This window comes from Arachis duranensis, chromosome 1, assembly GCF_000817695.3.
Source record: "Arachis duranensis cultivar V14167 chromosome 1, aradu.V14167.gnm2.J7QH, whole genome shotgun sequence".
NCBI lineage: Eukaryota > Viridiplantae > Streptophyta > Magnoliopsida > Fabales > Fabaceae > Arachis > Arachis duranensis.
In genome coordinates, this window is record NC_029772.3 from 101,517,434 (window position 1) to 101,531,511 (window position 14,078).

Here is a 14,078-nt window from a genome sequence, read left to right on the forward strand (position 1 = left end):
ATCTATGTCCTTGATATTCCACTACTAACCATCTTATAGTGTACTGGTCTTTTTAGCTCAATCAAGTAGCATATTGCTTTGCACCACATTGTTCTTGAAGATAGTATAGAGAAAGGGGTCAGAAATAAAAATTTCTCAGTAGTTTATCTATATATGGTGCCATCGTATCCATCCCCAATCACTCCGAGTTTAAAATAAAAATGATGATAATGCAATATTGTTCAATTATGATTTTAAAAATTTTTTATTACTTGGAGTGGCGTAACTTTTAGATGTTTATCATTTACTTATATTATGACACATGTGACTCATAACGAAATGCCTATAATGTTAAAACATATAGAATGCAAACTCATAAACTTTGATTTGATGTTCTCGTAGGCCATAAAGCAAGGGAAAATAAATAAAAGAAGAATAGTAACATTGCCATAGATAAATCAAACAGAAATTATCTATAAATAAAATAAGGACAATAAACATAATCATAAATCAAACAGAAAAGATTTTTGAATAAAAGAAGGATCTTTGAATAAAATAAAAATAATAAACATAATCGTAAGTCAAACAGAAAGGATTTCTGGATAAAAGAAGGATCTTTGAATGAAATAAGAATAATAAACATAGTGCTTGTTTAGGTGCCATTATCTTGATAAAAAAGATTTTTTTCTTAGAAACTCTCCCAAACAAGCTGATGAGTGGATATTTTATACGCTTTTTGATATCATTTTCATATAGTTTTTAGCATATTTTGTTTAAGTTTTATTATGTTTTCATAGATTTTAGTGTAAAATTCACATTTTGGATTCTACTATGAGTTGTTGTGTTTTATGGTGATTTCAGATATTTTCTGGTTGAAATATGAGAGTTTTGACAAAGTCTGATTCAGAGGTAAGGAAAGCGTAGCAGATGCTGTCAGGATCTGACTTTCGTGCATTCAAGCAAGCATTTCTAGAGTTACAGATATCCAAATGGAGCATTTTCAACGGATATGGAAAGCTAACCTCTAGGGATTTCCAGCAATATATAATAGTTTATACTTGTCTTTGGAGATGAAGGCCCAAAACTGGCATTCAACGCCGCCATCTACCCCCTTACTCGCGTTGGACGCCCAAAAGGAAGTATCTGGCGTCCAACGCCCAAAGGGGAGTCCTAAGGGGGCGTTCAACACCCAAGAGCCCTACTAGCACGTGGAGACACTCTAGCTCATCCCAGACACTCACTAAGTGGGCCTCAGAAGTGGATTTTCGCACTACAAGCCTAAGCCTATCATATTTCTGTAATCCTTAGTTATTAGATTAGTATATATAGGAGAAGATCACTCTTGTTTTAGGATCTTCGACCACCATAGAATATTATTTCAGATTTTCAAGTTTCATTGTACAATATGAGCCACTAAACCTCTTAAGTTAGGGTTAGGAGCTCTGTTGAGTTTTATGGATTAACAAAAGCACTACTGTTCTATTTCAATTCGTGTTTGATTCTCTCCTAAGATGTATCTTCGTTCTTCAACCTTATGAATAAGTTGAACCGTCACAAGTTATCTCTATTCTACATGGGTTCAACGAGCGTCTTTCATCGGATATCAATGAACCACTATCTTGAGGGTACATCTCTTAGACAGCTAATCCACGACTTTGTTGGGAACTTCTTGAGACATCATTTCAGCCGAGGCATTGGGAGATTAGGATCTTTGCGGTAAAGCCTAGAATCAAGGCACAACATTCTCTGATTCGGAAGATTCAACCTTGTCTGTGACATTTTGAAGAGGATCACCAAGGGGATGGACTACAGGAGCTTCACCCTCATTCATACTGGATGCGCACTAAACCTGGTGTTTAGCCTAGAGGAAGATTGGCGGCCTCTCAACTGGCGTTGATCACATACAGCCTGCTATAGAAGAAATCATTCACAATTGGAGTAGATAGTAAGAAAGTATTGATCTAGAAGAACAAAACATCTCCAAAGCCTTAACCATCTTCTTATCATTGAATTCACAACCACTGAGTAACGTTAATTTTATTTTATTTTACTTTTATGCGCTTAAACAACTAAACAACTTTTCTATCCGCTTGACTAAGATTTACAAGATAACCACAGTTTGATCAAAGCCGACAATCCTCGTGGGATCGACCCTGACTCACCTTAGGTATTACTTGGATGACCTAGTGCACTTGCTGGTTCAGTTGTACGAAGTTAAATTTCGTGCACCACAAGCCCATAACCATAAATCAAATAGAAAGGATCTTTGAATAAAATAATAATAATAAACATAATCATAAATCAAACAGAAAGGATAAAAGAAGAACAATCATAGTCACACTTTTTTCTGTACTTTTCATTACTTTCTCTCTTAGTTTTTATGAATGGTATTGAGCTCAAACCGATATAAAAAGGTAGGAGTCCCCTTCCTTTACCGAAGGTTCTTATCCCAAACATTTTGACGATCACCTTTCCTTACCGAAGGATCATCTCCATTGATCACCTTTCCTTATCGAATGATCATATCCATATCTTGTATTTGAGAGTAACCTTTCCTTACCGAAGTATCATTCCTTTGGTTCAATTAACAACCAAAGTTATTTAAGACATATACAAGAAGAAAGTCACGCAAAAAAAAGAGACATAAGTTTGTCGATCACATTCCCTTACCAAGAGATCATTTCATTATTTTGTTTTTAGGAGTCACCTTCCCTTATCGAAAGATCATTTCCTCAATTCTTTAGTGTACTTAAGATGGTTATTATAATGCTTAATGTGTATGCAATAAAGAGATATTATTATATAAAATTCATGGGAGTCTCCCCCCTTACCGAAGGTTCTTATCCCAAAAGTTTGCCGATCACCTTCCTTTACTGAAGGATCATCTCAATTCGATCACCTTCCTTTACCGAAGGATCATCTCGATTATCTTATCTTTGGGGGTCATTTTTTCTTACCGAGAGATCATTTCCTCAGTTCTTTAATACCCATATGATGGTTATTATAATGCATAATGTGTATGAAGTAAAGAGACATTATATCATGACATGAAATGCTAACATCTATATTAAAAAATATTTAAGATGTGACATATAAAAAAGTAGCATAAAACTCCTACCTCCAGTGAAGTCCCTATATATATTCCATTGTAAATAGACACGATTCGTTAGTGAAAAGAGACTTGTTCCATAGTTAGACTTTGTCTATGTTTTGATGTAGGTATGAATCCTTGATTAGATAGAAAAAAAATCTCCATATTTTATAGTTTACATGATTCAGAGAGGATATCTTCTCAAACAATATATGAGTGAAATTTTTGAATAGTTTGGCTGAAGATTTAAAGTGGGAGTAAGGAAGTGAGGAGAGATAATGGTTTTTCTTATAATAAAGTGGAGAAGGTATATGAATGATAATTTATAGAGATAATAGAAGATAGAGAAGATAGGTTATCTAGAACGTTTTGTATAAAAAAGAGAATATAATGAGAAAGAAAAGACTCAAATAACTTTTAGGTGTATATAAATTGTGTTAGGAGAATCTAACTCGCGTTTAGGTAAAATCTTCAATCTGAATTGTCACTTTACGAGCCCTATAACATTTTGTATGTTTGGAATTTGGAAATAGCTATTAGAGACATATTTACAGATAATTTAGCAAAGTCAATTAGATAATCACAACTTGAGATATTCGTGAAATACTGTTAGTATATCAGACTGGTTGGTTAGAGTACGATTTTTTACTATGAACTTGTAACAGATTTATCTACCTAATTTAATTTGATTTTGATTTTATACTGAACTTAAAGAATAAAGCTAGTTTTTTTTATCTTTTAATATAACTAAAGATCATTTAAATTCAATGAACATGAAATTAGTTATGACTATATCTTAAAAGATGGTTTATTGTCGGTTAAGAATTTACTACAAGTAATGTTTTCATATTTTTTAATTTTAAATTAGATATGTTAGTTTTTTAAATATATTATTTTTTAATTCTTTATTATGAATTTAAATCTTAAATCATTACAATTTTAATTAATTAATTAATTATTAAATAATAAACATGATTCAAAAAGTTGGGATGTTACCATTGCTCTTTTTGATCTTTTGTCATAGTATTTTGAATTGGAGAGGGTTTGTTCTCAAATGTAATAAATGTTATTATATTATGACTCAGATAAAACTAAAGATGACAACCCTGAGATATTAGGCATTAGCTAAATCTTACTTTGGCAAATCTTTGAATTGTTATTTTGATGAGTATTGTAACGATCCAATTTTCAGTATGACATGTTCATACCGAAACATCGAGTGTTACCAACTTAAAACTACACTGACACTATTATTATTAATACCAAGCTTGTAATAGGGTTAACGGAACTCGATTTTTATGAAAAACCTTCCTTAAAAAAAAGAGCAAACAAAAAAATGCAAGATTATGCAAACTAATAAGATAAACAGATACATACACAAACAGGATAATATACTATAATATATATACATATATAGCATCCAAAAGATGACAAGTTAGTTACTCCTTCACAATTATGTACATATATACAACTCAAAACATCTCCGGTGTCTGGTCCATATAGGAAGCCCCCTAATCTGACGCCCAGACTAGCCTAGTCTTATAACCTGATCTCTCAAAAAATAAAAGTGAGAGTCTAAGATAAAAGAAAGGCGAAACTGGAGAGCTGCTCAAAAGAAAGTGCTGATGTTGCTGCTTAATCATTGTCAGAAGTCAAGATGATCTCTATATCCATCTCAGGATCCTCATCGTCCTCAGAAGTCAGATCCACAATCTCTTTCTCCTCGGTGTCCTCGTCGTAAAAAATAACGATGACCTCGGGTGTATATTGAAGGCTACCATCACTGCTACCTCCTATTGAAGCTATACCACTGGATGGGAGAAATCTGCTCAACAGCTGAAGGCCGAGCAAACATAGCGACTGAAGTCTCGATATGCTCTATGGTGAAAGGGTCAGAGGAGTGAGTAGACAGAGACTCCATCGACATATCCAAACCTACTGGGGGAAACTCAGGGATGGGGTCACCGATGACAGGGCCAGGCTCAGGCACCACCTAACCATCCTGCTGTGCTGGATCAGGATCTCCATGCATGAAATCAAAAGGATGGTGGATAGAATCGGGATGTAACCACGATAGCGGAAAGGCATATAGTGCATCAGGATCAAAGAGAGGTGAAGCTAACGAGTGATGGAAAGGATGATCTCTAACTACGTACATATGAACTCGAGGCTCCGCAGCCACCACATAGAAGTTGCGAAGGATAGGATCCTTGTACATAAGGTTGCTCGAGCTCATAGAAAATGGCACCTGTCTCCATCTGAAGGGGGAGGAAGATAGAGGGTAAGAACTGCGGAGTTATTAGTAGGTGAAACAAGTTAAGTTGTTTTTTATAAATCGGCGCGAGACCAATCAGACAACAACAAAGAAACATAGGACAAACAACAATCAAGAGCAAACAGCACATAACATATAACCACAAGAATGAATTCAAAACACACATAAGAAATATGCGCAAACAAGTATGATGCATGTCTAACCCTAGTGCAGGTAATGAGCTCATCCGTCGGTTTTCGACCTGCGTTCGACATTACATCCTTACGGACGTTGTCTCTCATTGCCATCACTTCGGGATATAATGCTCGGTACATTCTTGGGTTATCGCGCTCGCTGGGCTATAGTGCTCGTACTGCTCTTCAGCAAATCACTGGATAAATCGATGACAAGAAGAGTCATTAGTGTTGCCTTTTCAAACATCAATCATCTCATCACATAATTAAATACCTCCCAAGATATGATAATTCTTTATCCATAACACCACAATTTCTCCAAAATAATAAATTGAAACAGAGTGAATCATGAGATTTAACTTAAAAATCACTTTTCAAATATTTCAGAGTTATTCTTAAATTATGCCTAAATATGCCCATAGGAATAAAATACATAAATATGCTTAAACTTTGAAAAATGACATATTTTACAAGTTACTTTAATTAAATTGACATATTTTAAAATTACTCTAAATAACTCTGAACTTTTAAAAAATCGACCAAGTCTTCGATGGTTACTTTATAAATTATTTAAAATATTTTATAAATTTTAAAACACCCAAAACTTCGTTAAAAATAAGTAAAATGGCACGATTCTTTCATTTTCAAAATAAAATATTTTTCATTCAATTAAGATCATATTTCTCCCAAAACTTCCGCTTTAAACTCTTTATTACAACCTATTATTTTTTTCTTCAAAAACCAAACTCAATTAGTTTCAATAAAAATTCATATATTCATAAATAAATAATTTTGTTAATTAAATCTTTCTCAAAAATCAAGTCTCTGTTCCTTTTTACTCGAAATCTCCGTTCAAAATACTCATTTAGTTATAATTAATTCCAAATCAAAATTTGACCGTCAGAACTCAGTTGCATACTATCATATAATTCATATTTCAGCCAATTATTCAACAACAACATCTCAGTGCCTTATTTCTCAACATGGCCGAAACACAACAACAAATTCAGCAGCAATTCAGCTAAAATTTTAACAGCTAACAATCCAACCATATATATCAATTATTTCATAATTTTAACCGATTAAAGAGTCAAACCCTATCTCTGTAAAGTGCAGAACACACGTAAGATACTGGAGGAGGTTTCTGATAGGTCAAATGGAGCGAAAATATTGAAAATTCGGTGGTTCCTTCCCTCCTTTGGTTCGGCCAAACTGATTCCTGGCAGGGACAACTCCACTTCGCGATTCCACCGAACAAAAGATACATCACCGCGTAGAGGAGGAAGATACGGTCACTTTTATCGGATCAGAATTTTTGTGGGGGATCATGGATCTCAAGAAATCGAACTCGAAAAGTTGAAAAATCAACAAAAATACTTCCTGCATGTCACGACTGAACTAGAGGAGAGAGAGAAGATTTGTGCTTATATATAATGTGTAATTAGTGACTAATGTCACTTAATTACATAGGAAAGGCATGTGTTGCGACATGTGGCGCATTAAGTGCTGTGTGCGGCAATTTTAAGCTGCTGAGTCAGCAAGATTAAATTTTTAAATATCTTAAAAGGTAATAATTAAGGAAATTAAACATGGTAAAAATTCAAATAATTATCTCAAGTGATGGTATTTAATTAGAATAAAGATTGAGTAAATTACTAATATAAATGATATTAGTAAAGTCGAACTTTTTCAATCTTTCGGGTTCAATATTAAGTGATCGTTTTTCATCAAATAAAATTAAATAATAATATAATATTAATATTATATTATTATTCATTTTATTTAAAGATTGCAGAAAGAAAAATTTATATGTATATAGATGAATCAAGATGTTATATGTATATAGATGAATGCAATAGTTAAAAGTATATGATCTATTTTAATTAATTGTGTAATATTTTAAAATTGTCTGAACCTTTTGGTAGAGATTACTTATTATTAATGAAAAAAATACCTACTAATATTTAATAGTTGTATATCAAAAAACTGTTTATGTTGTGAGTCATGTTAATATATTATAGAAATATATTAGCAATTTCATTTTATTGATTTGAAAAATGGTATTTTATCGAATAGTTGCAAATGAAAAAACAAGTAAAAAAATATAATAATAATAATAATGTAAATTATTTTAAATAATTATAATTAATAATTAATAATTTTATATTTTTTTAAAATAAAATTTAAATAATGAATAATTAATGACAAACGGAAGAAATAGAATGCCGTTTTCATGATAATAGGCATAAGATAAAACACGTGATCTCTTTGGTCTTTAGTCTTTACTATACATTAGTCTAATTTTTTATTTTGATAAATTCTGCCCTATGATACAAACAAACGGAAGAAATAGAAAGCCGTTTTCATGATCATCATCTATCCATCCTAAAGTCCCACCAGAAAGATCCCACCGCCAATAGGCCACTGACATTCGTCACCTTTATTTTTTTATGGTACATAAATAATTCATAATTTTTAAGGGTTCCAGAAAGTCAGAAACATTGTGTAATCCACGATAACTATTAAAATAAAATAACAAAAGAATACAAGGCAAAACAAAATTCTTCTCCTTGAGATCTAAACTCTAATCTAATCACCAATGAAAAACGAATGAAAAGTTGATGACCATCTTGGAGATAGCAAGAACTAAGAGGCTTAAATTAAAAACATGAATATGCTCAGAGAAAGAAGACACAGTTCAGTGAGAATGGCTACACTACTAAGCTCAAATTGTTATAGTGATAATCATGGGGTCCTACTTCTCCTTCTTTTGTTACTACTACAGATCTCATCTCAACTTGCAAACTGTGGCAGCATAGTGAAGTTCCTTCCAGGGTTCCAGGGACCCCTTCCTTTTGTTCTTGAAACTGGGTCTGTTACACTTTATGCTGTAGCCTATGGTTTTTTTAATTTATGGGATTTGGATCATGTACTTAACAACTAACTTTGCACGCATGCATGTCTTAAATTAATCAGGTATATAGGAGTGGGTGAAAATGAAGATGTGCAGGCTTTCTACTATTTCATCGAGTCAGAGAACAATCCTAAGGTGGATCCTCTCATGTTGTGGCTCACCGGTGGTCCTGGATGCTCTGCTTTCTCTGGCCTTGTCTTTGAAATCGGTAACACACTCACACGGTACTCCTATCTGAAATTTTCATGCTTTTAGTCTTTTGCATAGTCTCAGTCAAAATCAGGTGAGTAATAAGGAAAGAGGCAAAAAGAAAATTTGTTTCTATCTGAGCCTTTAGTATCTTCTGAGAAGATTGTAACATCTATGAGACTATGACAAGGATTGCATATAATACATAGCTGAATTTATGTCTTTAATAATGTATTTGAGGTGTTGCATTTTAGGACCACTTGGATTTCAAAATGAGGAATATAATGGGAGCTTGCCAAATTTGGTCTATAGGCCATACTCATGGACAAAGGTGTGGATTATCTGCATTTATTTGCTGAATATATAGTTTGGCATTCATTTTGTTTATTTTATCAAATCCTTCTAGATTTTTCTTTCAGTAATTTTGTACATCTTTGATGTTCATTCACTGCTAATTATTGCAATTTGTTTTGTTGTAGACAAGTAGCATTATATTTGTAGATTTACCTGTTAATACAGGCTTCACATATGCCAGATCAGAATCTGCCACAGCGCGAAGCGACTCATTGCTAGTCAACCAAACTCATCAATTTCTTAGGAAGGTAAATCCCTACAACTTTATGGTGTTTTTACTGCATATTCACAAATGGTTCTCTTTGTGTCTACTAAAGTGAACTTTTATAATCTTGTTAAAAATCTTTGCAGTGGCTAACTGAGCATCCACAATTTTTCTCAAATGAATTTTTCGTCGGAGGCGATTCATACTCCGGTATTCCTATTCCAGTAATTGTTGATGAAATTTCACGAGGTATAAAACTCATTGATCTAATGCCTAGTTATAGACAACTATTTGAGTAATGTATGTGTGTGATAAATGAGATCTAAAGTAACTTAAACACAGTTTAATTCTACTCCATATTGCCTTGTTTACAGAAAATGAAGAAGGAGTCCAACCTTGGATAAATCTTCAGGTTTCATTTTTAGTCATTTTTTAAACTTTTCTAAAGGTTGTCTTAAATACACCACAATGTAAAGCAATCTTAATAATGCTTTTGATCTTCTTTAAGAGCTTCTTCCATGTGGAATTTGAATATCTCCAGAGTTGGCTAACTTTAAAAAGAATTATGTATTTTCTATATATATAAAATGATTCTTCTATGTGATTAATTAAGTTTACCATGAGAAATCCTTTTCTTCAGGGGTACCTTCTGGGGAATGCTGCAACAACCCGAGTTGAGAAAAACTATCAAATCCCATTTGCTCATGGAATGGGACTAATTTCTGATGAACTATACCAGGTAGTTAAGTTCACTTGTAAAGTTTTTCTTTAAATTGGTATTGCAAAAATAAAATACAAACACTAAGTGATGTCTGCAATTTACTCAATGAAACAGTCACTGCAAACAAATTGTAGAGGAGAATATATAAAAGTAGACACTAGAAGTGCATTATGTTCAAGAGATCTCAAGTCCTTTGATGAGGTATTCAATCACCTATTGTTATTGTCCGTGCTATGTTTGTTGAATCTTTTTGTGTTCAATTTCTAGTTAGAAACCATTGTACTTTTCTGCAGATGACATCAGGACTCAATAAAGCCCATATTTTGGAACCTTCATGTGAATTTGGTTCACCTAAACCATTGAAGACTTCTTGGAGACGATCTATAACCGAAAACTATCCTTTGAAGTTCGTCAGCAACACTCGTCTCAGATTACCACCCTTGAACTGCCGGGTAATCCACATGCCTTGTTGAATAAGATATGTTTCCTTAATGCTTCTTTTCTCTTCTTGTTTTTAACTTTTGTTCTTCTCCTTTCCAAAATCAGACTTATGGATACTTCCTTAGTAGTTATTGGGCCAATGATGACAAAGTACGGAATGCGCTAAACATACGAAAGGTATAACTGAAACACATCAAAAAAATTTTCTGAAATTCATGGTTAGTATAACAACTATAACTTGAAAGGGATTGTCTCCATTTGTGTTTCAGGGAACAAAAAAGGAATGGCAACGCTGCACCTACAATATACCCAACAAGGAGGATATCCCTAGCAGCTTTCCATATCATGTAAAGCTCAGCAGAAAAGGCTATCGTTCGCTGATATACAGGTAAGTGTTCGCTGTATGCTCGAATGGTCGAAATTCAGAGGAGATAGCACAAAGTAACTTGTTTGTTATTTTCTTTTTACTTTTACTTAAAATGGAGAAATAAATCTATGTATTTCTAACAGCGGCGATCATGACATGAATGTTCCTTTCATGGCGACTCAAGTGTGGATAAGATCGCTAAACTACTCAATAGTTGATGATTGGAGGCCATGGTATACAAATGGCCAAGTTGCAGGGTATTTCCCTAACTATATATAGTTATGTAAAAGTAAAACTATGTTGGATTTATTCAAACTTAGTTAAACCATATATGTACTTAAAATCATGCTTCTTTTTTTTCCCTCTCAAGCAGATATACAAGAACTTACTCCAATATGATGACATTTGCAACTGTTAAGGCAAGTCTATCTTATCACACACACTTCATTTTAATGAATCTATCAAAGATGTGAAGTATGGGGGCTTACTCTTATCTTTAATATTTCCACTTGCATTGCAGAATGGAGGGCACACAGCTCCTGAATACAAGCCTGAAGAATGCTTGGACATGTATAGTAGGTGGATCTCTAACAGGCCATTGTAGGAAGAAAGAATAATTGACAACGCATATATATCAATAACAAAAATGTTATTTGTACATCAAAATCAGTCACTAAAATCAGTCACCAATGTATTTATGTATAAATACATGTGTGGTTTAATTTATTTTTAATATATATTTATATTCTAACATGTATTTTATACTGGTGGCTGATTTTGGTGGTTAATTTTGATATACACGTAGTATAGTCCAATAAATAAATAGTATATCCATTTTCCATAGCTACTATACCACGGAGCAGATTTTGTTCACCATAAAACAGTTGAATCATCTATGTATTCTCAATATATGTATTGTAGATGCACATCTGATCTTAAGATTTGGTGTGGATTAAAACAGTAAATAAAAGAGACTTTGAGATCTCAATGAATGCTACATTCATCTATATACCATATTGGCATATTGCCATGTCTTTAAACTAGTGGAAGTGTTATGTTACCTAAAAGGTGGTGTCTAATTTGTTAAAAATATTAAAAATTAATATTTAATTTAAAAAATATAAAAATAAATTATTTTTAATTATTTAAAATTTATTATAAAAAAAAGTTAAATAAAATTTAAATACTAAATAATAAATACTATAGAATTTACCTTAAATTAGTATACTAATTTTTTTGTTGTACAACTACATAAAGAATTCCTTTGCAATTTTCATCGATAAAGTAACACTTTTAGTACTTAGTGATTCATTTTTAACTATAGAAGCATTAAATTTAAAATCATACTTATTAGGTTTCTTTAAGATAGACTATATTTATTTATCTATTTATTAGTAATATATTAAAATAGAGCTTAAGATAATCTCTAAATACATTATTAATTTTTTAGTGTTTTATTATTATGCCACGTCAGCTTAAATAGCTAATTCATACAACTTGAGCACAAGCTTCTATCTTTACATTATAGCATAAGATTTTCATTTTATTTTTATTTACTTATCATAATAACTTATCTTCATATAATATTATATAATTCTTTTTTAATCTTAACTTTTCACATTCTCTTATCTTTTATTTTTATGTAAATTACACTATTACTTTCAATGTTAATATTAATTCTTTTTAATAGGTATAAATTTAATTAAAATCTAATTTCTTTTCTTCTTCTTTCGTACTCATTATTCATTCTTATCTTTATTATATAAATCAATATCCACTTCACACATTTTTTTTATCTTCTCTCACATAATCTTATACCTCTTTTTCTTTCTTCTTCTCCTTCTCTATTCTTACTAATTTTTTGTACAACTTGAATTTGGTTGATGATCATAAGTTTTATTTTTATTTTTTTTAATTTACTAAATGTATGTATTAAATGATTGTGTGATTGTATTCATTAATTTTTTATTTCTTTCTGTGATTGTATTAATGAATTATATAAATGTCTTTGTCGTCTATATATCTTCTTTTTTCTGTCCACAATTTATATTTTTTTAATATCATTTAGTTGTAATAATATTTTTAAAAATACATTTTATCATGATTCTTCATAAAAAATAAAATTAGAAAATAAATATCATTTTTAATTATCAAAACATTAATATTATTTACTATATAAATCAACATTCACTTTACATATTTTCTTTATCTCTTCTAACATAATTTCATGCCTCTTTCTTTTTCTCTTTCTCTTTCTCCCTCTCCATTCTTGCTAACTTTTTTGCATAACTAGAATTCAATTTATAACCATAGTTTTTTCTTTTTTAATTTGCTAAATGAATGTATTAGGTGATTGTATAATTGTATTCATTAATTTTTTATTTCTTTGTGTAATTGTATTCATAAGTTATATAATTTCTTTTTCACCTATATATCACTTTTTTTTTTCAATAATTTGTATTTTTTTAATATCATTTAGTTGTAATAATATTGTTGAAAATACATGTTGTCACGATTCATGAAAAATAAAATTTAAAAATTAAATGTCGTTCTTAATTATCAAAATATTAATAATATTCATACTTGTATTTTATTTAATAGTTTCATCGTTGTACCATACTATTTAAATATAACCTAAAAAAAGTTTTAAAAAAAGTAACTATTTAAAAATAAAAATATAAAATAATTATATGAAATCAGGTGAATAAATTTCAATTGAAAGCTCGATACAGAACTTGCATATAAACCAAAAAACCATATCAAAGCAGCACCTAGGAAGTGTACGACATAATATAGGATCGAATGCACCGTTCATAAATATCATTGAATAAAATTTGGTGACATAGATGTTGGGATCATCGATCTCCTCACAGGATTTCAGTGTTGTCATTGGTAGAGTGAAATTTTTTGGCATTTGAAAGATCATGATATTTTTTGAAAATGGATTAGCCCTCTTTACTGTTAGTTTTAGAGTGATTATCATCGTGACTTTGGCCTCTGAGATATGGTCGTCATTATCATCGTCGTTCCTGGAATCTTTCTGCTCTTTCTCTTTACTTTGGTTGTTTTGCTTTTGGTTTAATAAGTCGGTCATCTGCTGTTTGTTTTCTGTCTGCAGAGACTTATCAATAGTTAATAGCTGGACATCGATGTAAGGAGGAGGAAGATGATTATTTTTCTCTTTCGTCATTGGTTATGATTTGCAAAAGAGGGTGAAAGCAATGCAGAAGAGATAATGGTAATGATGGTGGGATTAAGTAAAATCGACCCACAGTAAATACCAAATATTCCTGTATAGTAAATTTCAGGAGAGGTATAATTCGTCCGATCCAAAATTGAATTTACTTCCGTCTGAGTTGGATGAGATAT

General features: G+C 31.5%; 1 protein-coding gene across 1 annotated transcript; it reads left to right on the forward strand.

The window, feature by feature from the left end:
• The first annotated feature begins 8,069 nt into the window (after positions 1–8,069).
• On the forward strand, positions 8,070–11,723 carry LOC107469452 (serine carboxypeptidase-like 13). Its single transcript, XM_016088827.3, has 14 exons — positions 8,070–8,389; positions 8,495–8,640; positions 8,876–8,952; positions 9,101–9,223; positions 9,327–9,429; positions 9,555–9,592; positions 9,821–9,919; positions 10,016–10,102; positions 10,195–10,353; positions 10,448–10,519; positions 10,612–10,730; positions 10,853–10,966; positions 11,083–11,128; positions 11,230–11,723. The coding sequence occupies exons 1-14, from the start codon at positions 8,187–8,189 to the stop codon at positions 11,311–11,313; spliced, it is 1,470 nt and encodes a 489-aa protein (XP_015944313.1). The 5' UTR covers positions 8,070–8,186; the 3' UTR covers positions 11,314–11,723.
• Positions 11,724–14,078: the final 2,355 nt, after the last annotated feature.